The sequence below is a fragment of the Seriola dumerili genome, unplaced genomic scaffold, assembly GCF_002260705.1.
Source record: "Seriola dumerili isolate Sdu_G_001 unplaced genomic scaffold, Sdu_1.0 BDQW01000814.1, whole genome shotgun sequence".
NCBI classification, from domain to species: domain Eukaryota; kingdom Metazoa; phylum Chordata; class Actinopteri; order Carangiformes; family Carangidae; genus Seriola; species Seriola dumerili.
Window position 1 is genome coordinate 172,052 of NW_019175069.1, and position 24,472 is coordinate 196,523.

General features: G+C 39.9%; 2 protein-coding genes across 4 annotated transcripts in view; one reads left to right on the top strand and one right to left on the bottom strand.

The window, feature by feature from the left end:
- Positions 1 to 128: 128 nt before the first annotated feature.
- On the bottom strand, positions 129 to 2,428 carry LOC111237193 (H-2 class II histocompatibility antigen, A-U alpha chain-like). Its single transcript, XM_022766185.1, has 4 exons — positions 2,337 to 2,428; positions 1,890 to 2,153; positions 1,486 to 1,767; positions 129 to 1,375 (listed from the first exon to the last, which is right to left on the bottom strand). Exons 1-4 carry the CDS (start codon positions 2,416 to 2,418, stop codon positions 1,242 to 1,244), a joined length of 762 nt encoding a protein of 253 aa, XP_022621906.1. The 5' UTR covers positions 2,419 to 2,428; the 3' UTR covers positions 129 to 1,241.
- Positions 2,429 to 7,810: 5,382 nt separating this feature from the next.
- fam171a1 (family with sequence similarity 171 member A1) overlaps positions 7,811 to 24,472 on the top strand; it is a 31,393-nt gene continuing 14,731 nt past the window's right edge. The window contains exons 1-5 of one of the 3 annotated variants that reach the window (XM_022766182.1): positions 7,811 to 8,104; positions 14,201 to 14,428; positions 15,324 to 15,416; positions 18,748 to 18,906; positions 19,587 to 19,763. In XM_022766182.1, coding sequence (XP_022621903.1) covers positions 7,993 to 8,104; positions 14,201 to 14,428; positions 15,324 to 15,416; positions 18,748 to 18,906; positions 19,587 to 19,763 — 769 coding nt within the window. In that variant the 5' untranslated portion in view covers positions 7,811 to 7,992. The remainder of the gene's footprint in view (positions 8,105 to 14,200; positions 14,429 to 15,323; positions 15,417 to 18,747; positions 18,907 to 19,586; positions 19,764 to 24,472) is intronic. The other 2 variants (XM_022766184.1, XM_022766183.1) reach the window with 2 other exon arrangements.

Here is a 24,472-nt window from a genome sequence, read left to right on the forward strand (position 1 = left end):
TATACAAAACCATTCTGGTTCAACATTGTGGAAGCCCAGAGTCGTTAGTTTGGTTCAGCAATCCCTCTGACTCCTGTTTTATGTTTATTAAGGGACAGTTCTCAAAAACCAAATACAGTCAGGTCCATAAGTATTTGGACAGAAATGCAATTTTCATAGTTCTGCATTTGTACACCCCTAAAATGGATTTGAAGAGAAGCCATCAACTTTACATTCAACTTTAATTGACAAAAATATTTCATTAACCGTTTAGGAATTAGAGCCGTTTTCATACATAGTCCCTCCACTTTCAGAGGCTCAGAAGTAATTGGACAATTTATTGACAATCAGATTCATGGCCAGGCGTGGCCTTTTCCCTCATTCAGGGATATGAACTTCAGAAAAAAAAAATCACTGTTTTGAATCCACAATGGGTCCTTTGTGCGACTTGTGTAAATCGAATTTCAATTACGAGAAGTGAGTCTGAATAGTGAGAAGTATTTGTGGAAGTACATGGAGGGTAGAATTTTCAGTGAGGATCAATTAGGCTACAGTTTCTGAGAAAATTAATTCAATTTCATATTACCTTCAGTTTCAAATTTATTGGAATTCAGTTCCAAACTTATAATTCAATTTTAATATATGCTATTCAGATTCAGTTTTTCAATGCAATTATTCAAGTTAAACAATTCAAACATAAACGATTCTAACCCAGTTTCTAATGACACATATCTCAGTAGTAGAAATACAGAGCAGCAGTAAATGGAAACAGTGAAGTAAATACAATAAAGAATCAGTACTACTTACAGTAGAAGTCTCTATGTCAGTACATGTTATACAAATATAAAAATATACAAAAAAAAAGGTATATGAGAAACCTCAATATTCTTAACAGATATACAAGTTACAAATAACAATAAAACAAACAGACAGTATAGATCTGTCATATGAATTGTGTATTAAGGTATGTATTCATGTAAATTCCATGTTGAAACACAGCTGATGAACCTGTTTGCTGTGGCTTTCTTCTTTGTGTGTGTTCAGGAAATATTTTGTGTACAAATTAATGTAAATTTCCCACACTAAGATTTTACATCTAATTTGTTCTTGAATGAGCCATAACAGGCTCGATATTCATATCTCTCTCACACCAAATCACAGTTTATTAGACAATGGTGCAAATTTGCATTGGACTTGAATATTATTATGTTTGTGCAAAATTCATGAGTACCATCATCATCAATTTCATGTGTACAATATTTCTAAGAATAAGAAGTTACCTTCTGGTGCCCTTTGACAATTAAAAATGTTCCAGCTGCGACCCCCACAAAGCCAAGAGTCAAGCCCACTCCACAGAAAACATCTGGTCCGAGACTTTGATGACTAAATTCAGGTCCTGTGGAGGAATGTGAGAAAATATGCATCATTACAAGGAAGTATTTTACAATAGATCAGTGTATTATTTTAATATTTAAGTACATTAATAAGGTAAAAAAAAAAAATCACCCCAGATTCTTGTTTTAGGCCTCTCCAAGGCTGAGTGCGCCACAGTGCAGCTGTAAATGTCTCCCTCCCTCGGTGTGAACGTCAGGGTTGAGAACTGGTGGAAGGTCTGATCACTATTGGCATAATATCGACTGAGCGACACCCCCTCCGACACCGGACGACCATTTTTAGTCCAGCTGACTTTGATGGAAGGTGGGTAGAAATGATTCACAAAGCAGATGAGGCTGTTTTCAACTCCCACCTCAACTTCTTCTGCAGGGTAGAGGACACACTCAGGGGGGTCTTTAGTGGGTTTAAAAACAAATAAAATCATTTATCAGCATTTCATCAATCACATCTCTACAAAGATCAATGCTGAGGTTAATTTACTTTTTTCTTAATACAGTATACAGTTTATCCTTTACCTTGCTCTTCTGGTGGATTTTTCTCCTCCGCTGTAACGTATGCCAGAACAGCTGTACATATTCTCTTGCCTTTTAGAGCATTTTTGTATACATGTAAGCCACTAAACATCTCACTTGGGTCCAACACGAGAAATTTGGGCACAGTGTATACAAGTTCCTTTTTTTCAAAATCCACGTACAAAATCTCTTGAGCATCATATTCAAACTGCACATCAGTTGTACCATTGTCAAAGCAGCCCACAAAACGGGCAATTTCATGGGGAACTGAAAAACAATAAAGTCGAAATGAAGAAAATTATAAATATTGGTATATACTAAGAAACAAGTGGCTTCTTCGTTCAAGCATTTATATTCTCAACAGAAACTTAAAAAACTCCCCTATTAATGTTTCCATAAGTGTAACTAATCTTTACAAGAACAGAGTAGAACATTTAAATAAATTCTTACTTTCTGAATAGGCACAGAAGGTGTTGAATATCAGGATTATAACAGCAGAGTGCCTCATGTCTGAGCAGAGGATCGTCAGCATTGACAGGAGACTCGACAACAGGACATAAAAATCTTTACTTCTGTTTCCTGAAAGAACCTTAGATCACATGACCAGATCATATGCTAAACTAACCAGAGGAAGTAATGTAGTGAGTGGCGGTGGCCTCACAGGGAGGGTGCCACCCATTGGTAGGCAGGTCTCTCTGTTACCAAGAGAGACAGGTCTGTCTGACCAGCACTGCCTTTGTTTAAGCTTGGGAAGGTTGGTGTGTGATGAAAATAAAAAGAATTAATTTAAGTGTCAAATCATAAATACCAAAATGTAAACAAACCATGATTTAAGAGCATATTTATCACAATAAAAGTGTTATGGATGTCAGGAAAATAACTAACCTATACTGAAAAACAAAATTAATCCAATCCTTGGTAAATGAGTAAAAAAAAACAATGAACAACAATAAAACTAACAAAATTATTCTTATTATTCTGTAGAAATAAGATAAATAATAAGAAATAAGAAATAAGATCACAGCATCTGTGCTATGTTAATGTTGATTCTAACACAGCAGTTTAACCAGTTTAACTGTATTAGAGAGATTGTTGAGAAATGACAGTGTAGATGAATAAAGCTTTTGTACCTGCATCATCAGAAATGCACAGTGTGCAGAAAATATGTTAACCTTTTAGCCATCAAGCAGTGTTGTTTAAAGGTTATTTCCCACTTGGAGTTTTAAAATTTTTTAAGTAGTGCACATGCAGTATGTAAATGAGTTGCAAGCAGTTTATCCAAAGTGATTAATTCATATTAGTAGTTTTTAAGAGCCACAAGAGGTAAATTATCCAGTATCCAACAATGAAAAAGCAAAGATTTAAAAAAACAACATAATTTTGTGAGGCAGAAATATTTCTTCTCACTTGGAAACTGTTAATCTACAGCACTGAAGGTTGTATTGTTTTCTAAAATAATTAAAATTAACAATCCTCCGCATCTGCTGTTATAAGAGAGTTGATATTCACTCTAAGCACAGACTGATCTGTAATCAGTGTGCACTGGGAGCATGCCAATGGGCCCTCCCATGTTGAGGGAGAAAATTAAAGTAATAAAATTGGATAATGGCATTGAAAAGCTGGGGCACAAATGGAAACTCAGAACCACATAACAACGACTCCATGATTCTTTGTTTAAACTTCTTGTTGTGATTGGTCTATTGATATGAGCCATAAATGAAATTGGCATCTCATTTATTTTAGAGAAAACAGTCAAGACTGTAGATGATTTGTTTGTTTCCTCAAATAAATTATAAAAAGGCACAATGGCCGAGTTGAGAGAGCAACTTACGTAAGAACAGGGAACATGATTTCCAATGTTAGACTGCAGGTGGTGCTGGAAGTCCAGTTCTGGGGAGCAAAGGCATTTTATACCCAAGCACTGAAAAGCGAAATTAGACGGTGTTTGGGCATTTTTACATAAAGCTACTCTGTGACTCATTAGTTATTGAAGATATGGCTCTTGTGAATGTTTTTGGAGGAATGGAGGAATAGAGGAATAAATAAACTGTAAAACACCCTACAGGAATTTGGTTAAATCAGCCATTCTCTGCATACTCTCAATTCATGTCAATGTAAATAGATGAGTTTTATTCATTGTTGGGTCTCTGTAAATAATATCATAAGAGAAGGTCTAGACCTGCTCTATTTGGAAAGTGCCTTGAGATAACTTATGTTGTGAATCTGTGCTATACAAATAAAAATTGACTTGATAAGTAAATTCAACTTTGTAGTTTTCATTTTCAGATTCATTTAAAAAAATATATAAACATCTGTTTTTCTAGCTTGAAGTTTTGCGACTTAAATGATGATTCAAATGAATGTACTGCTGTAAGTGTTCACTTAACTCAACAGAGCCCCACAGTCCACCCACACAGGAATTTTCACTTATGTTTCCTGATCAGAATTTACACAACGAGGTCTACTTTCAGGTCTTGGGGAGTTCTTGAGTTCAGTGACCTTAATTTGTTTTGTCATACATTATAAGCACTTATGAGATGACTGGACAAAATATTCAGGTTTAGTTCAGTTAACTCACATTTTTTAAAGCAGCACAAGTTTGACAAGCTTGCAATGTTTTAAAGCAGCTTTGTTGTCAATATTGAGCAAACAGATGAGGGGCCAATTATATATTAAACGCAAATGTTTTTTGTTTGTTTTTTCTTGAGCAAGAGCCCTGTGTTAATTTAGGGAGTAACACTTAAATATCATTAACAACTTTATTGTTATTTATTTATTTATTAAATATCTGTGCTTTAGTTAGGAGTTAGTCTATCTGGGCAAACAAAATGGCGCTCTAACCTATAACAAACCTACAACACATTGACTGACATCATTTCACATCCAGCAGACATGGAGCAACATTATCTTTCATTATAAGTCATGTGTCTGACCACATGATGAATTTAAAGAGGACGTATTATGACCATTGTGTAATGGTCCACAAAATTGCAAGGCTCAAAGTACATGACAAAGGTTTAAACAGTTTAACTTAAAATGAAGGCCAGTAAACAAAAACAAACTCTGTTTAGTTTTGTCGTTATGCTGAAAAGACACCTTATTCTCAATTGCTTGGAGAAATCTACTTTGTATGCTTTGCCAACAGACAGAAACACAAAGAACTGGAACTGCTTCAAACACTGTGCACAGTTCAACACTATATTTTCGCAATGGTTATTTCTCAAGGACTAGGCAGTTCCCACATGTCGCCCAACAGGGCACTCAGGCTCACAACCTAGCAGTATGTATCACTATTTGTAGATTTGTGATTTTTAATCTGGTCGCTGGCAACCTCATCATGTTAGTGGGAAGAAGCATTGCGACATGCACAAAGATAAATCCTTTGAACGTTTTTCAAGATTGACATGCTATACATCGTTAGCTCGGACAAATCATCCACAATTCAACTATGAGCAAAAAAGTACAATTACTTCAGATTTACCAGCAAGATGGTGAAGCCTTAGCCATTGAATCATCTGGAGTGGTCGTGAAGTCCACAGATTTAAAAAAAAAAAAAAAAAAAAAAAAAAAAAATCAAAGGGGTATTTCATAAAAGACTGTCGAGCGACTTTGTTTGTAGCACTTCTCTTCACTGTTCCTACCATTTCCCTCTTTCTGACAGACTGGCAGTGGGAATGCTTGTTTTCATGCTCCAATTTATCTTGCGAAGGTCTATCATCTTCGGTTTCAAAATTTGTCTCTGTCTTAACCCGTGGTTTTGTAATACATTCATGGCTTAAATTTGTAAAACAAACCGACGCCATTGTAACAGCCACAACAGTTTGTTAAGAGTAGCGTGCCAGAAAGCAAGATGTGGGCGGAGCCGGAGTAGTTGACGGCAAGCTGACCAATCAGGGCACACTGGGGTCTGATTAGTCAGCTTCGGGGAGGGGAGGGGAGGGGTGGCCTTAAAGAGCCCTCAGGTTATGTTTTCACCAGTGTCTGCTTATCTGTCAACAGGATTATGCAAAAAGCACTGGTGTATGTTGTCCCCCTCTGACACCAGACGATCATTTTTAGTCAAGCTGACTTTGATGGAAGGTGGGTAGAAATGATTCACAAAGCAGTTGAGGCTGTTTTCAACTCCCACCTGAACTTCCTCTGCAGGGTAGAGGACACTGTCTGGAGGGTCTTTAGTGGGTCAAAAGACAAATAAAAATATTTGTCAGAATTTCATTAATTATATCACCACAGAGATTAATATTGAGGATAATTTACCTTTTGCTTCTGGTGGATTTTCTCTTCCTCTGCAGCGAGTGCTGTAAATGCTGAACAGAGTTGCAGAGTTGTTTGTCAGAGCATCTCTAAGTATAGACAAACCTGCCAGAATCTGACTTGGATCAAGATCAAGAAAAGTGGGCACAGTGTATACAATGTCAAATACATACATACACATACCACCACAAAAGCTCCTCTGCGTCAAACTCAAACTGTACCTCAGTTGTGCCAATCACAAAGCAGCCCAAAATATAGACAACTTCATGGGGAACTGAAAAACAATGGAAATCAAGAAAATTTTAAATGAATAAACAGCATATAATGCAATGTTATTCTTGAAAAAGTTACAACTGCCTTCTAATAGTTTTTGAATCAGTGCAGATCTGTAATTTGAGACAAGGCTTGTACATATAGCAGTGGTTTGCAACCTGGGGACTAGGGCTTTTTTTAAACTTAGTCTTTGCTTTTTTTTTTGTTGTGAAATAATAAATAATTGTACCTGCTCAGGACTTGACAGGTTAGCTGCAAACCATATCTGGCCTATGTGCAACACACTGTGACATAACAGGTGGGAGATCTTAATCTGGTCATGCCAAGGAAACAGACAGTGTGCTACACACTGTCTGTTTTTCACAGCAGACATTTCACCTTGTCGTAGTGGGAAAAGCATCAGTGATATTAACATTAACAATAGCTCAGCTTCTACTCAGCTGTCACAGTGAGTCATGGCAGTGTGCATACACTAAAACTGAAGCAGCTAAAGGGAATTCAGCCACCAATTATTTTATTATACACCTGTACATAATACTACTATTATGTAATTTCCCTTTCTTTGACATGTTAGTCGGTCTGCCATACAAACTGACTCACACCAGGTTATAATTTCTGAAATGTAATCATTTAATTTCTTTTATTTCATTTTATATATTTATTTTATTTTTTGGAAAAACTTGGATATTGCCATCTCATTTGTATGAGGTGTGGTGTAAAGGCTGTAGGCTTACAGATGCAAGAAATGGTAGAACTGCAAAAGAGCTGCTGTCTCATAAAACAAACTGTGATAAGTAAAAACAAATACAGACAAAAAGAAATCCACCATATTCTATTTTTTTTTAATATTTCTTTTTTTTTCAAACGGTATAGCCAATTTGTTGTAGGGATACATGAAAATTAGTCCTCTTGTCTTGTATAGTACATGTTGTATGTACATTGGATGTAAGCTGTTTGTTTTCTCAATTTAAACTCCATTTCAAATGTGAAAGTGAAATAAGCACAGTGAAATACAGTCACAATCATCATTTTTGAATGAATGAAGACTTTACTGTAATGGAAAGTTACAGTAGGCCTACAAATAAACTTTTTTCTATATTTTGTCAGTGCCAGAATTAGGAGATGGCATTTTGTATGAAGAGTTTGCACACTGACTGAAACACTCTGTTGATCCAAAACACCAATTTAAAGCTGTAAGTAATATTTCCATTATTTGGCTGGCAGGTGGCGCTGGAGGTCTGCAGATGTTAGCGGTGCTGCGTGTGGAAGAAGCCGCCTGTTGGTGCTGTTTTGGGGCATGTGGCTCAGAGGAATGGGGCCGTCTTCCTCCCTGACCCTGGCCAGTCGATGAAAAAACCGACCGAGCGGTAAAAGGGCTGGGGATGCACAACGGGACAGAAGAATCGCAGCTTTGCAGGCAAAAACCAGGAATGCTGAAGCTGCTAAACATGGAGTGTGGCCTCCTTTGCGGAATAAACCGTTTGTTCGCTGATGTGTCCGGTCAGTGAGTCAGTAAAAGCAAAAGGTTTGGTTTCTACTTTTGTTTTTTTAATCGTTTGCGTTGATACACACATCTGCAATGATGCGGGCTGAGGACTGGAGCAGGACCGCTGCGATTGTACTCTGCCTTTTGGGATACCTTGTCTCCAAAGCTGTCACCAAAACGTTACCGGAGGACACCGTGACAGAAGGTAAAAGTACATTTAACGTGTTTGTCTACCCGCATTGTCCGAGAAAACTGCTAGTTAGCAGGCTATTTTGGTGGCTAATGGTGCCGCTAGCCAGCTCGGATGCTGATGTGACCTAAACTTAGCTAACGTTAGCCAGTTAGCTGGTGTCACAGAGAGAGGGAGAGCACGAAAACTTCAACGTCTCTGAAATGTTTGGATTAAAACCGGGGTTTCTGCACCTGGAAAACACTTTAAACCAACCCATTTTCAAACTACTGTAGTTAAATGTGCGAAAAACAGTTTGTTAGAGACTGAAAACATGCCCTCATGTCCGGAATAACTGAGCAGGAGCAGGAGTGAGTCCAGCTGCTGTGATTTGTCATTTTTGGCGTTGCTACGTTTCAGCAAAACGCTCTTTCTCTGTCTTTGTATCCATCTGGCAACACTGAACACCATGACCAGAACATGTACAGCTCCTCTAATCTGCAAAGCTTGCACTGTTTAAGGAGGTTGATTTTTGTCTGTCTTGATTGGTCCTGGTTCAAGCCACAATGACTGCAACCATCCACCTTGCTCAGGTGTACCACAGCAAGTAGATAAATATCAACAAAGCTAAACTTCATAGGTGCCATTTGTGCTAGGGCAGCAACAAATTATTATTTTCATGATTTATTAATCTGTTGATTGACCATCTAGTCTATAAAATGTAAGAAAATAGATAAAAGTGTCTGTCATCATTTATCAGAATCAAAGTTGACATCATTCTTCGCATTACAAATAATCTCAGCAATTACTTGACTTGATTATAAAAACGTTTGCCAATTAAATTTCTGTTTCTGTGTTGCTGATTAATTAATTGATTGACTAATTGTTTCCACTCAACTCTAGAGCTATTTTGTCTTAGTCATAGTAATGTCAGGATTTAATGGTTTTCTCATGTCATAACATAGGCAAAAATATTAGGTTGAGTGAGAACATAATCACCATATTAATTGATAATAAAAAATTATCTTTATTTGCAGCCCTAAAGATTAACTTTATTGACGCCATGCAGGAAAATTTAAGTGTCACAGCAGCAAAAGTACAGGAAAAACTTCAGAGAATAGATATACACACTAGAGCTGCAACGATTGGTTGACCCTGATACGCACTAAACAGAAATAGTAACTACTTGACACAACTTTAGTGAGAAACAATGAGGAGACAAAGAAGCTGCCATAGAAACAGGGATGTGGCGGGCGATTTCCCCTCAGTCAGGTCTCTACACAAAGTTTTTGCAGATTTGATTGTCAGAGGGTATTCCGTCACCACAGCAGCAGCAGACACATGCAAAGTTGTGAAAGCCCGCATGAATCACGATAATCTGTTGGCATCTCATTCAGTCACTCACTTCAAAGCTGCTCTGTCACATTCTCTACTAAAGTGGAGCCACATTTGTTTTATCGTTCACTTTTATCTCTCTCTTACATGCTCACATACTCAGTCGTCTGTGTTCGCTTACTTTTTGGCCGACCCACATTTGGTCCTCACACTGCAACTGTGTTTACAGTAGCAGTATGAATGTAAACATGCAGTAACTATCACTGTAAATCAGCCAGAGCTGGAAAAATACAACACTGGACACTTGTTTTGACTAAATTGTAGAGATAGTCCCTGATATTTTATATTTAAGGCTTGTCGTCAAGCATGAAAATGACCTAAAATCACAAGAAGCAGCTCTGTTGAAGATATAAAACCAGGTATAAATGCCTTGATAATTCACAAGATTGCAATGCTTTGAAGTCTGTCCCAGCCTCTGTGTGCTCTCTGTTTTCCCTTTCTTTCTCTCTTTCTCTGGTGTTCGCTTTGCCTCAGATTGACCTTCACTTGTCCCCAGGGGGGTGTGTTCAGGTCGATACTGAGGATTTCTCCTGGTCTGTCCAGCAGTCTGTATGGATGAGTGGAGCCAGACAGAAATCTACCCGCAGATATAGATCTCACTCACATAACTGCTGCCCATAATAGGCATGGCACTGCATCTCCAACAGACAAACGTTCAGCTGATGCTGGACAAAGGCTACCAGGAAGTAGACCAGTCAAATCATATTGTCACCAGCTAGCCAAGCTTAATTTTAATCATGGGATGCTGGTGTGAGCGCCTACAGCAGCCCACTTTGAGGAAGATATATCAGGTCATGAGAAAGCACTGCATTTAGGGATGAGGTCAACTAGCTCCTCAGCCAAGGAGCAGAACCAGTAATGGTAAGCAGTATTTAGACTGGTATATTTACTGAGGTAAGATGAAGAGAGTCCATTTGCTCTTCAGCCTAAACATGTAACCTAATTGCTGTGTTCCCTGCTGAGTTAATGGGATTGACCAGTGCAATCTAATCTTACTTTTAATCCAGATGAGGGAAAATAGCAGGCTGAACACCTATTGATAGTCTGTTTCTCTGTTTATAATGGCGGTGCTTTAGTTCAACAGATATGAGTCTGTTTGTGTATTCCTTTAGTTTTCCTTATTTCGTCTCAACACCTGTGTGTTTCATGCTGTGGCATGTTCAGGAGTTGTTTTGCCATTCTGTGTGTCCCTTGTCCCTGTTGGTGATTCATACTCTATCTTGTCTATTCTTGTCTTTTTTTTCTATTTGATTTTTTTTTTTTTTTTTTTTTGTAAGATCAACAGCCTGAAAATCAGATGTTTGTTATCCATCTGAATGGTAAATAAATAGCTCCAGTCATTGTGTTTTCTTTTGCTGTGGCTGAACAAGTTATTAAATCCAGAAACACAAACAACAGTCTGTTGGTGCTTAAGGTTGAAAAGGCATGAAGTAGTTCTCATAGTCTTGAACACTGAACTGAATTGCTTTGTTTTTTTAGCGCTGTAACGGTGAATTGTTTGTTTGACAGCAGGTATGGATAATACTGCCTTTGAATAATCTGAAATTGCTGGGTATTTCTCCAGTAATAATATTCATAATGCTTTAATAAAATACAGAATATATATATTTTTAAATATATTTATTATTTGTTTACTTAATTATTAAGACAACTCTCACACTGTTTTGGCTATTCGAGGCTGTGCTAGTGTAGTTTGTGTGTTTTCATTGTGTAGACCTCAGCTCTTTCACTCTTTGTCACATGATTTCTGGCTCCTCTCATAATCAACCATGTGTTTCTGCTTGAGATGGTGACATTGTCCCTTTTGCTGTTACAGGCTTCTCGGCTAATTTTACAGGTCCTGTGTTTTCCAGATCATTTCCTGGAAATTTTTCTTCATAATTTTCTAAGAATCAGCTGGTATTTAGTTAAACCACTAGGCGATTTCCAAAAAGGGCCTGCACAATTTGGTAATATTTACCGAATTTGACCGTAAATATAAGCATATGTGTTTTATATTTTGGTCATTATCAATTTGAAACAAAAAACTAAGGAATTTCCTATGGAGCTGAAAACTAAAGCATGCAATTCAAACCAATATGCAGCATAAATGAGCTGGTAGCAATGTTTATTTCGCTTTGAGCTATGCTTGTTGTTGCTGCTGTATGTAATCATGACAAAAATACTGTGCATCAACATATTACAATATCAGTAATATCAAAATAGTAAAGCCAAAACAGTTACTTTATAAATGATTATAGCAACAGAAAATTAATCTGCAAATATTTTCATAATCTATTGGTAGTTTACCATTCTCTGGTCCCAGCGTCTAAACTGTGAGGGGGCTGCTGCTTTTGTCTTATGTGATCGTAAACTGAATATGTTTGAGTTGTGGACTGTTGGTCTGATAAAATAAGACGTGAAGATGTCACTCAAGAAGTTGCACTAAATAATGAGCAGATATTTGAGCAGCGTGAGCACTAGTGTGACTGCAACTACAGTACTAAATGTTGTGTACACGCAAGCTTTCCACTCAGCCTCGTGTGCAGAACGCATCTGTTTCCCCGTCCTCTGTTTGGAAGAACACCAAAGCCCTTCACACACACCCAGTGGAGGCCAGCCATGCCATGCATTTCCAGTTTATCACACCTCACTTTTATGGAGCAGAAATGCTTTGCCCCTGTGTAACTTCTGATTAATACACCAAACACGTATTAATTCAAGCTATAGTGGGCTGAAAAGCACGCACACACTCAGTCTGTCCTCACTGTTTTCTCGTCTTGGGTATACCTACTTGCATACAAACACACACACAACCACCCTGCTGCTTTGGCTGCTGTTGCCTGAGATAATTGGTCTGAGATCGCTGCGTCGGTCAGGCAGAACTCTCTTTGATGCCTTCATCCTCCATATGGTATTCAATACAACACACAGATAAGGGGTCAATATAGTGAGAAGCAGTTATGGAGACACTGGCTCAGAATCGAAGTCTTTGTCATTATTCAAGCGGACCGTCTTCTTCTCTCCTGTGTGTAGGAGCAGAGAGGAGACTCCTAGCTTGTTTAACAATGATGTCACCACAGTACAGATTTATTGGATGAGGACTGGGAGGGGACTGTTGCATTTATGTGCGTGCATGTCAGTCTGGATTCTCCCAGGGGAGTTCTTTTAAAGTGAGCACAGCTGGTACCCCTAACAACATATCAGTGGGAGTGGGACAGGAAGTGAGGTCATGATCTCTCCAGCTCACACACACCAAAACTCAATGCAGTTGGGAGTCTCTGTCGAGGGGAAATCCAGCCTTCTTTTTCTCTGCTGTGACAGTAATAATATAATAAAGAGGAGGAATGAAGTGAAGTCTCAGAGCAGATCTTCGCACCAGACCTCTCAGGGTGATGATGTGTTTGGTTTGAGACTGACACATTGCCTTGCCAAACCTCACCGCCTACAAATGCACCATACAACTTCCAGCCATTCAAAGGTTTCACTTGGTGCATAGCTCTGTTTTTAGGTGGAGCCTGCACTCAAGCTGAACTCTCTAACTCTCTATCTTACCACATATTGTCAGAGTGGTTCCTCACTGACCGCAGGATCCCTGAGTCGGGGGGAGGGGGATTAGTCTAGCCAGGGTATGTATGTGTTAGCGTGTGTGTCACGGAGGGTGGGGTTACAAGAAAGAGTTACAACGAAATTCAGTTAAAGTGAGTATGGGGGAGGTGGGTATGTTTAGGTCAAGGGAGAGGGAGGTGGAAACTCTTTCAGCCTTAATTGAAAGGTCACCATGGGTCAGCCAGCAGCCAATGATCAAACAGGGCTCATGTTGTCGTGTTTCCAAAAACAGAGAGTCAGCGTGGGTTTGTGCGGTTGTTAAATTATACACTTTTTGGACCAAGTTTGTTTTTCTCATACCTTTGGGATATGATGCTGAAATAGATTTTTTGTTTGTTTTTCAGCTCGTCATATATTGAACCTCAGTGTGTGAGCTGCCTGTTTCTGTACGAAGCTGTTGTAAATCCTCACACTTGAAAAGACGGAACATTTAGCATTTTTGCTTGTAAAATGACTAAAATGATTAATTGATGATAAATTGATGAATTGACAAAAATTTTTGCAATTTTTTTTCTTTTGACATCGTAGCACTACAATTCACCTGGCATTCACTGCAACATCGAACAAAGTCCAAAATTGATATCATAAAGTCACAATTTGTGAACAAGATTTTATTAGACCGATCTTGGTCAGTGTATCAGGCAATGAATGTAAGATTTGTACTGTTGTAACTGTTGTAATCCTGAAGTCTATAGCGCCTCTGTGAGCCTTTATTCAATCAACAGGCAGTCTGTGTTAGATTTTGATGTTCCTCATCTCCATTAGAGAAGGTGTCCATATGTACAGTTGTTTTTCCCCTCTGGTCCAAGGCTTCTTTGAGAGAGGGAAATGGCCCATTGTTTTAGAGGGGAAGTGCCATTGGCAAGAGTCCAGGAAATGGTCAGATGGCCGTTTCTTTGTGATTTGCCGAGATGTGGAATGTCGTCTCTGTGGATTGGAGGCAAAGGGCCTGGCACTGAAACTAACCCCAGTTAAAGAGATGACTGTATTTTTGATGACTGTAATTATAACACCACTGTGTTTTTATGTCTGTATATCATTCCCTGTCGTGGTGGTTTAGAATTTCCTTGCAGATTTGTTTTTGCCTCCTCATGCAAACACCAACAGATACTGTATCCATGGCTCATTAAAGGCTCTGTATGTTCACAGAGGTGACTCTGAAGGTTCACCTGAGCGATGCCAGCACTCACCAGCCCCTGGGAGGAGCCACCATACAGCTCTTCGCCAACCACACATCTGTAACCACGGAAACCTCATCGGCTGATGGCAACACCTACCTGCGCTTCCCTTACCGCCTTGGGACACCACTGGTCGTCACCGCAACCAAGCAGGGATATGTGCCAAACTCTGTGCCCTGGACTCCCTCCAGATTACCTGGTAGGTGTGTGTGTGTCTGTGTGTTTATGTGTGTCTATGTGTGAGTGAGAGAGATATTTTCAGACGAATGCAGAGGGGATGTTATGAAATACCCACATTTAGATTGGGAGTGTTGGCTTGCAGGTTATTGATTTCAGTGTGTGCTGCCAGTTATGTGTGTACGTGTGTCTAAGATTGTGTCTGTGTCTGTGTGTGTCTGTGTCTGTGTGTGCGTGTGTATGTGTGTGTGTGCGTGCGTGTGTGTGTGCGTGTGTGTGTGTCTGTGTGTGTCTGTGTGTGTCTGTGTGTGTCTGTGTGTGTCTGTGTGTGTGTGTGTGTGTGTGTGTGTGTGTGTGTGTGTGTGTGTGTGTGTGTGTGTGTGTAAAATATAAATTGTGTGACTTTGTGCCAGGTGTGTGAGCTAATAAGTGGAGTGCTCCATTACTAATTTATTACAAGAGCTGCCAAAACCCAGCAAGGGGGCTGCTTAAGCTTCCCTTTCACTAACACACACTCACACACAAAATACCTCCCAAGAGGCAACAGTACAGTGTGTGTGTGTGTGTGTTTGTGTGTTGCGGTGGGGGGGTAGAACTGAAGGGGGGTTATTATAAGCCAACGGAACGGCAGCCAATTGGATTATCACGCTTACCAGCTCTGAACAATGGAGGAGTGAAAGGAAGGAAGGAAGAGGAGAGAAGTGTAGTTTGCTAGGTCAGACTTGTGTCCCGCACAGCAGACAGGATGAAAGCAGGACTATTAAAAATGTATAAAGCTGGATTAATGACTTGTTATGTCTGATAGTGATCAGTAAAGTGGCCAGGTAAATTGCAGTTTGTTTCCTATCTGATTGTGAATTTATTCTGACAGTTAATGCAGTGTGTGTGCACTGTGTGGTTTTGTTTGTGTGTTCCAGTATTTTCCTCCATCAGCCTGGTCCTGCTACCAGAAAGAGCTGCTACGCTGATGGTGTATGAAGATATCGTGGAGATTGTGTCAGGCTTACAAGGTAAATGCAGTGTTTTGCATATATGTTGATACATTTTTGTTTGTCCGTGTCTGCATATTTAGCTATACATATCACTGCTTTTTAACAATAGGCATTTTTTCAAAGGAGACAATTTGAAATGTCACATTTACGATAGCGCAGGCGTAGATAATGAAATTAAAGATGGCTAGTTCTAAATTAAGCTGCTTCAGTTTTAGGGTCCTGTTGTTATGCATACTCAAATCACTATCACAGCATCATGTCTTACTGGGACACTTGCACTGTTAATGTTATTAGTTACACCTTTGCTTTTTTTCTATTGTAACAAGTCAACATGTGTGCTGTGAAAAGGCCTGTTTTCACAAATTTTCATTATACTTCGTGTTTTCATTCATCCAAAAGCTACTAGCTGCAAGAAGACATTGTTCACTGTGATTACAGTTAACTAGGCCTTCTTGTAAAGAGGACTGCTCAGAGCATGCTTTAGGAAATAGACAGTGAAGACAACAATGGGAAGAACATGGCAATGCGTATTCTACATTTCTGTGTTTGTAAGTGAAAATAGACTTACAAACACTCCCTCCAAACTACAGTGTATTTGTGCAGCAAAATGTGTAATAAAAACTTCATCCCTGGTTCTGTATTATTTACTTTTTGCCATGTTAATGGCATGGCTCTAGGGATGGCAACGTCATTTGGTTTCTGGCTTGCATTCAAGTACAGTACTCACATAAATATAGACAACCTGTGGCACCCCGGCTGCTCACCTGGTAGAGCGCGTACCACATAGTCTAGTGCTAACCGCAGTGGCCATGGGTTCAGAGCTGACCTGCGGCCCTTTGCTGCATGTCATCCCCTCTCTCTCTCCTCAACCTTCCTGTCTCTATCACAATAAAGGCAAAAATGTCCAAAGAAAAATATTGACACCCTCAGCTGGGCTTTGTATTCAGTGTAAATTCAGAAATGTTAGGATGTCAACACGCTAAACTAAGATGGCAAACATTTTATCTGCCTGACATGTTACATGTTAGTTTGCATGGCTTGAGACTCTAAGTCTTGTTAAAGTCAGATTTTTACCTGTTTTGAACACTGAGAAATTCATGTTCATTCATTTGTTTTTACTAAAACCCTAAGCTAATTAGCCCCACCTATACATTAAATTACCTATTGTCAAGTAAGATCTCATAGATTAGATAATCAAATCCACCCTCCTCCGTCCACGCATACACAAATATAAATCACAAATCTGTCTTTGTTAGTCAGCCTCTTTGTTAAGGTGCCTGTAATTATATTAGATAGGCTTTTCTCACTCAGGCAAAATCAATTTAGTCTTTTTGTCTGCTGGGTCTTTTGTGTGTCTGTGACTGACAAGGGAGTAATTTAATGTGTCAGCTGTGTTGTCTGACTAAAAAAAACATCAGAGACACAACACACATAAATATACAGACACCATTAACATGTTAAACCTCTTGAGTACACACTGACTATAGCACGTGCCTGAGTGGAGCATTATTTCTGCCCTCTGTCCGACACACACTGTTTGTCATGATGTCGTGAACTTGGGTGCCCAGGGGAGTGATAAACCTTGGCGTGTGGCACTAGGAAAAAGAATAAAAGAGGGGGAGGAAAAGGAGGAGGAGGAGGAGGATGATGCAGTAGGTACTGGGAAGTGGGGTTGTGGGTGGAGTAGTTGGAGAGAATAGGGGAGAGAGGGAGAAAGGGGGATGGGCAGAGCAGTGTCCAACAGAAGGAGGAACAGATGAGGTGAAAGAAAAGTGGAGGGAAAAAAGACAAGAAGAGTTGAGGAAGCGAACACACAAAGAACAGAAACAGGGTCGTTTCCTTTCACAAAAACAGAGCCACAGAATGGAAATTACATTTACACCTGAATTTCAAGAATAAGCTTCTAGACAGAAACATGAAAGTTAAAAGATGCACTCATACTGCAGAGCCAAAAATCATGTCGAGTACAACTAGAAACACAAACACAGTGAACACTCGTATACAGCTGGATCTGTGTCTCACTGCTCAGGAATGTGCGCTCGGCACAGTCGAACCACAATGACTTCACCTTGCTGAGTTCAGCCACATGTAGTTTTTACTGTTTATTGCACATCCATAATTCGTTAATGGCAGGCAGAGACTGGATGGATGCAGTGACGGGGAGAAATGACGAAGAAACAATTAATTGCAGGGCAAAATAGCAGAAAGAGGCTTCACACTGGCTGAGAGAAAAAGTTGAAGGAGGCATTGTCTTTAGTGTATCGATCCAGAGTAACCTCCATTAAGACCAATTTGATGGATGAATTTATAAATAGGCATAAGGCAAAGACGAGGAGTAGAAAATTACCTTGTTAAACATCTTGAAACAAACATCAGCGTGCAACATGGTCTGTTATGTCGAGAATTTTTTGGATTTTAAGTTCAGATTTCTCTATTGGGTTTAATAGGAAAAATGAACTAGAAAGTTGAATTTGTTTTATGTATTTACAATATTTATTGTTTGTAAAGTTTGCTTTACAACTGTAATATGTACATTTTACATACTGAAAAATGCACATATGTATTTTAGCCACAGAATAAGACACATTTGTTGTTCTTGTGGGTGTTTACAGTGGAGTTTCTGGGATTTGCCCAAAAATTTTTGACTTCAGCCTAATACTTTAAGATGCACTTAAGAGATCTGCCTCAGCTTTGTTATTAATAAAGAAAAAATCTATACACATTTTATAAGAACATGTCTGACCAATGTATAATCAGCAACACAGAACAAAGATTCACAAGAGAAGTGATAACTCGATCACAAATGAAGATTACATTCTTGAATATCTTGTGCAGAAAATGGTTAAAATACATAACTAATGTTGGTGTTATTTACAACCCACAGAACAAACTTTCCAAAATTATTTTTAACATATATACACATCGTAAGATAATGTATATGGGGAATTTTATGCCTTTTGTTATAGAGCTGTCAGTAGAGAGATGACAGGAAACAAGTGGACAGAGAGACAGCAAACGACACGCAACAGAGGTTCCCGGCTTGTTTTGAATCCGGGGCGTCATGATTCATGGTCGGCGCCCTAACACCTAGGCCACCAGGGTGATCTTAAAAATTGAGAGACAATTAGGTTCATTGTCATGGCATTGCAGTCAAAGATGCAAAGCAATCACACATTCCCAGTTTGATTTTAGTGAGTAACCTTTGTTCATGTCATCTTTGTTTGTGTCATTAAAGAAAAAATCTTTAAATAATAATTTGAAATCGTTTCAATACTGAAAATCTAACAACACAGGATAAGTATTCAAGATGTAATGGTTTTTGACATCTGTATGTCTGTTACTCCACAAGGTTTCAGACGACAGCCCAGTGTTCATTTCCAGCGCAGAGCTCTGAGTCTCCCTTCCAACACTTCCTATGCCAACCTGACTGCTCTGCTCACCGTTGCCAGCTCGCCCTCACACATCCAGCACTTTCCCCACCTGCAGGTCCTCGGCGGCAACGGCACAGGTAAGGCTTGAACTTACGAATGGTAACAGCGCATAGGAGTTTTAAGACATCATAGTAGAAAGAGGGCTAAAGAGAATCGGGGCACAGATGACAGGGGAGAAGGCTGCTGGGAGGGGGTGGGGAGTGAAGAGTAGAAGCAGTGGTACATCAGAGAGACACTACCCCGGAGAGGCCTCTCTATCTGACCTCCTGAAACACAATAACCCCTGTGTGTGTGCTCTCGTTATAACACAAGCCCCGTGTCCGCACGCTTTCAGGCATCCTCGTCTTGGTGTGTGTGTGTGTGTGTGTGTGGTGTGTGTTTCTGTGTATGTGTGTGTCATATGATTTTGTGTGTCCTTCTTCCTCCTTCAGGTTGAATACCCCTCAAAAGCTCCCCCTCCCCACAGCACGTATCTCTGCCCTCCGGGCAACACAAGCATACTTGTGCTTTGTGACACTTTCCAACCTTAGTCACTCAGTTTTTTCACTCACCACCCTGTTTCCTTCTTTCCTGTCTCAGTGTTTTCTTTCTTGTCTGTCTTTCCCCTGACAACTCGCCTTTATCTATGCTGTTTTATGTTACTCCCCACCCCCTGCTGCCCGCTCCTTTCCCTGCTCCCCCTCCTGTGCACCTTACTCCCACTGCCTTTCCTCTTTGCTGCATGTTTCCCTCTTACACTCTCCTGCTTCTCTCACAGGCACTGAGAAGAAGTTTGAGTTGACTCCTGTAGCAGCCATCTCTGTTCATCTATTGGCCAGCGACGGTGCAGAGCTGCAGGTGAATGAGCCAATCACGGTGTCCGTTCCACTGCCGGCTGACAGCGGCCTGAAGGAAAATGATCACATCCCTGCTTGGAGATTTGACCCGCGCTTGGGTATGTGCTGAAAAAAAACAAGAGCTTTTCTGACTTTCTAGGCATAAGCAGCTTCCTCTTCTACATATCTGTTCTTGTATCTCTTCCACTGATCTCTCTGGAGAATAACCCAGACTGTTATCAAAGTGCCATGCAGTAATTTATTTACTTGTACGCAAATGAGGCCTACTTCCAAGGTAAACGATTTGTGAAATTTTCAGAATAGTGCACATTCACCCAGTCCAGCCAGGTCACAATGCTCTGTGCTCAGAGAAATGAATGAATTTATTCATAAGGTCATAAAAAAAAAACATGACCAACATACGGCGCCACATTAATCAGCAAATCAAAACAGAAGTACTGCTTCAGATCACGAGATTGGACCATGGATGCATAATCTTCTCGAGCTCAGTTAAATCTTGAACAAGAGCAAAAAGCTCTGTGATGCTGGCTCCTACAGTAGAGACCCCTCAACTCTCCTGACCCAAAGATTTATTTCAGCTGTCTTAGATCTGTGTTGTCAGACATCCCACACTGTGACACGCCCAGCTCTTCTTGGACAGGCCATGCTGAAAGACAGTGATTAGATCATCAGCTGAGTCAGATGTGTCTGCACTAGAAAACATCCCTCTCTGTGTACATTAGTCTCACATTTCCAGATCTACTGTTTCTCTACATTGCATTTGTGCTGTGCTGATGCAGGAGGAAGGTCTGTTAGGACCTATTAAAATTCTTCTGTTGAAACAAAATGTACTGGATTGTTTGATCTAGAGCGGAAGAGATTAGTCAATTAATCGCCTTGTAGTTCAACAGAAAAATGTGCAGCTATTTTGGTAATCAATAAATGGTTTAATTATTTGTCAAACTCTGCAATAAGTGATTTGTTTGGATGCTTATGGGCAGCAATAGTTTAAGTTTATATGGCAAACAGTTGCTTATTTATATATCCGGAAAATACGAATATGGAAACGTTAGCATACAACGCAGCATTCATTAGGAGTGGGTTTGTGTCCAGTGTTCACTCTTCTTTCAGCTCTGATTTTGGTCGCTTTCAACTCCTGAGGGAAATATCCAGATTTTTAGCTGCTAAGCGCTTCACTATGTGCACCAGCTGTTGTGCAACTGTTTGTGTGGCCCAAGACTTATAGAGACCTTGGCAAACAGACAGATAGATAATATTATGTTTGAACATATCCTCCTGTCATTTGAAAAATATACAAGGAAATCCCTTTTTTCCATGAAAATTGTTCTAAATATTTTGGTGTCAACTAGAAGGGAAAGCTGTAAGAAGCAGAACACAATTGCTGCTGAGTGCATGTAGGCCTACCCCTGCAGTCCACATGTTGAGTCAGACTACATGAACATCAACAAGAACAACAGGCCACTTGTCACAGGCATAAATGTCTTCTACATTAAACATGTTTTATCCCTAACATATTTTATGAGACCACCACTTCTCTAAATCTACCCTTAAAATATTCCTGGTAAGAAAGGAAAATTTTATTGGGCCAATCAGTGTTTAAAATCTGGACCATCCATTGCTCTTGTGACGGTTTTAAGGATTTCAGGGCTCAGTTTAAAGTGCCCAAAGTATCAACATCCAGAGCTTATAAAAAGGGCTTTGATAAAAGCTCAAAGAACACACACACACACACACACACACACACACACACACACTCACACACACACTTGCACACTTGCACACTTGCACACTTGTAGCCTACACACAGCCTGTAGCAGCCAGTATTTCCACAACAGAAGCCATCCCCGGACCCCTCTCCGGGCTACATCTCGTGTTCCTTAGCAACCCACCAAATAAGTAAGACAACAGAAAGGCCCGGCTCCTGATTGAGTTTCTTCACTGAGTGGTTAAGTGTGTGAAATGCATGTGTGCGCGCGTGTGAGTTAAACTGAGGATAAAAAACACTCTCAGACAAAGAACTTTGAAATCTGTCTGGTGCCTTTTGGAAGAATACTTTAGGCTAATAAAAGCTCCCTCACGATGAAGCCAGTTTTGTTTACAGTGTGCGCACATGGACAAGACGCGCGCACACACACACACACACACACACACACACACACACACACCCACACATACATACAAAAACCTGTTTCTCTTGTATAACTGACAACCTCTCATGTATTGTTAGACATCAAGGGAGCATGAGATAAAATGATGTCACATACAGACAGATCAAGTTCATCTGTTTGTGTGTGTATGTGTGTTATTCATAAACAGAAACACCCTCATCCTGAGAGGAGTGTGATGATGCAAATAAGGAAAGACCCAACTAATATCTGTGAATTACGAAAGCTGAACAAAAACAGACCTGCTGTCAGCTGTGTTGACTTTGCATGAATGGGCGAGAAGCAGAAGTTAATTGCAAACTGCATTGACATTATAAATGTTTGCATTGTGTCTGAGCAGTTGCCAGTCTCTCAGCCGTGTACTGTATGGAAGCGTGGGAACAGAGCCATTAAATATCTTGATTAAACAGGTCAATCACAGAGAGAGGAGTCCCCTGTGGGAACAACTCGGAGAGAACCAGGGTGAATCCAGGCAGGGCTGGGCACAGGCCTCTGTGTGTGTGTGTGTGTGTGTGTGTGTGTGTGTGTGTGTGTGTGTGTGTGTGTGTGTGTGTGTGTGTGTGTGTGTGTGTGTGTGTGTGCGTGTGTGTGTGTGTGTGAGAGAGAGAGAGAGAGAGAGAGGTGCTGAGTCACACAGCTTCTCTCATTTCTCTCTGCCTCTTGTTTCTCGTGCCTTTTCCCTTATCTCTCCCTCCATTCCTCCCATATGTCTGCTCTTGTTTCCTTGTTTTTTCTCCTAACCATCTCTTTTACATTTGTCTTTCTTCTTTGAGTGTCCTCTCCTTCTTGTTTCGTTTCCTCTTGAAGATCGATGCAGATTCCTGACAGCTCAATGACTAGGGTAAAGAGATATGCTTTTATGGCTCACTAGCCGCCATGCAAAAAGATATAAATAAATGTGCACTGTGGATACAAAGTTAATGGAAATATTGGACTCTTTTCTTAAGAAAAGTATATACTGGGCCATAAACAGGGGGCAGATTTCTTTGATTTTCATATAGAGAAACACATGAACGATCAGACTCAAGTTAAAACATTAAAAAACACACAAAGTCCGCAATCATTATGAAAATATACATTTCACAGGCATGGTCTGGCAACGAGCGGGGTAAAGGGGAAATAGATTCTGAAGTGTAGTGGTGACACAAGTCACAGCAGCAGACTTGACTAAAGTCTCTTTGACCTGTCTGGCCTTTGCCTGTTGGTTATGAAGAGGTCCATGTGACCGTGATTAAGTGGGTGCGTGTGGAGCGAGAAAAGAGCTTAAGGATAAACGAAGAACAGAATCGACTCTAATGACACCTAAAACTAAGAGGAACAGCATGAGATAGTTGTTTCCTGATAGAACAATTTTTTTTCCAATATTCTCTTCTCTTATACACACGGCAATACTCACTATGGAAGACATTTCAGATAACAACATAACATAATAAGCAGTTGCTGTATAAACTCTCGGTTCCTCTCCAACACTTCACAAACCGAGCGCGAGCTTAGCCGCCTTATCAGACTCTTCGACCATCAAAATAATGTTTAATGAGCGCCCAGGCTGAAAAAGATTTGCTCTAAGTTGGATTTGCTTCACATTGGTTTAATGAAGAGGAACAATAATTTTATGAGTCTGTGGTGAATATTATTCATGGGGCCACTTCAGGAGCGAAAGAAGGGAACTAACGGTTCCATTTGCAGTCGCTTGTTGAGATAAGTTTTATAAGAAATGAATAACCCGTCTATGTTGTAGTAGTGTTGAAGATTATTCATGTTTATTTAAATAGTTTGGCAAACCAGGTTAGTGGGGATTAGGGAGAGTTCTAAGATTAATAACGCCACATGTCAAAGGAGGAAATAGCCGAGTGGTTGCTGTGGGATGGGGTCGCGTGACAGTGAGAAGTGGGATTCTGTATAAACACTCGGCACACCTCGCGATATTTATTAGTAAGATACTGTTGTTTAATTTAGGCCGTAATTTCTAACATGAGAACACGTGCTCGGGATAGGAGAGAGAGCCTAAAGTGGGGTAGGAAGTGACACATCTAAATGGCCTGTTAGGTTCGTGTATTACAAAGAGGATATAGTGAGGGTTTTCTATAAACTTAAAAAGCATAAATGAGTTGACTTTATGGGCTTTCTGGTTTCTGGCTAGTAGTTTGTTTTGTGTCTTTGGACAAGGACGGCTTTTACTCACTCGCATCTACTAAGAGGTTTCACTTGCACCGAAAGCTCAGAAGGAGAAGATTAAAAGGTGAGGCTTTATGTATTTTTCTTATATATATTAAAGAGAGCAAGATTTAAATAGACCAGAGGATCATTTGGCCTACCGGACTCATAGAAAGACAACACCAGCACCTTGCACTAGCATTATTGCAATAAATTAACAAGCAAGCCAAATAATAATTATAGGAACAATGTCATAGAAAGCATAGAAACTAATTCCAAAAAAGCAATTTGTATGCTTCAAAGCTAATTTAGCAAAAATAATGGAGAGACCTAATTTTCATCCTTGCACCGACAAGCTAGAATAGGCTCACGTTATTGAGCGCATACCACGTGACGCATAAGAGTTTTCTTCACTATTTCAAATACGGTGATTGTGTGGTGTGGGTGGCCAAATTGGACTACCTCATAGAATGTCAACAAAAGCAACT

What these genes read in the sequence shown, in the direction of transcription:
- LOC111237193 (XM_022766185.1), bottom strand. Translation starts at nt 2,418, where the DNA reads ATGCTGACGATCCTCTGCTCAGACATGAGGCACTCTGCTGTTATAATC. An exon ending in AAATCCACCAGAAGAGCAAG is followed by an intron (nt 1,768 to 1,889) that starts GTAAAGGATAAA and finishes AACCCACTAAAG; the next exon opens with ACCCCCCTGAGTGTGTCCTC. An exon ending in GCCTAAAACAAGAATCTGGG is followed by an intron (nt 1,376 to 1,485) that starts GTGATTTTTTTT and finishes ATTCCTCCACAG; the next exon opens with GACCTGAATTTAGTCATCAA.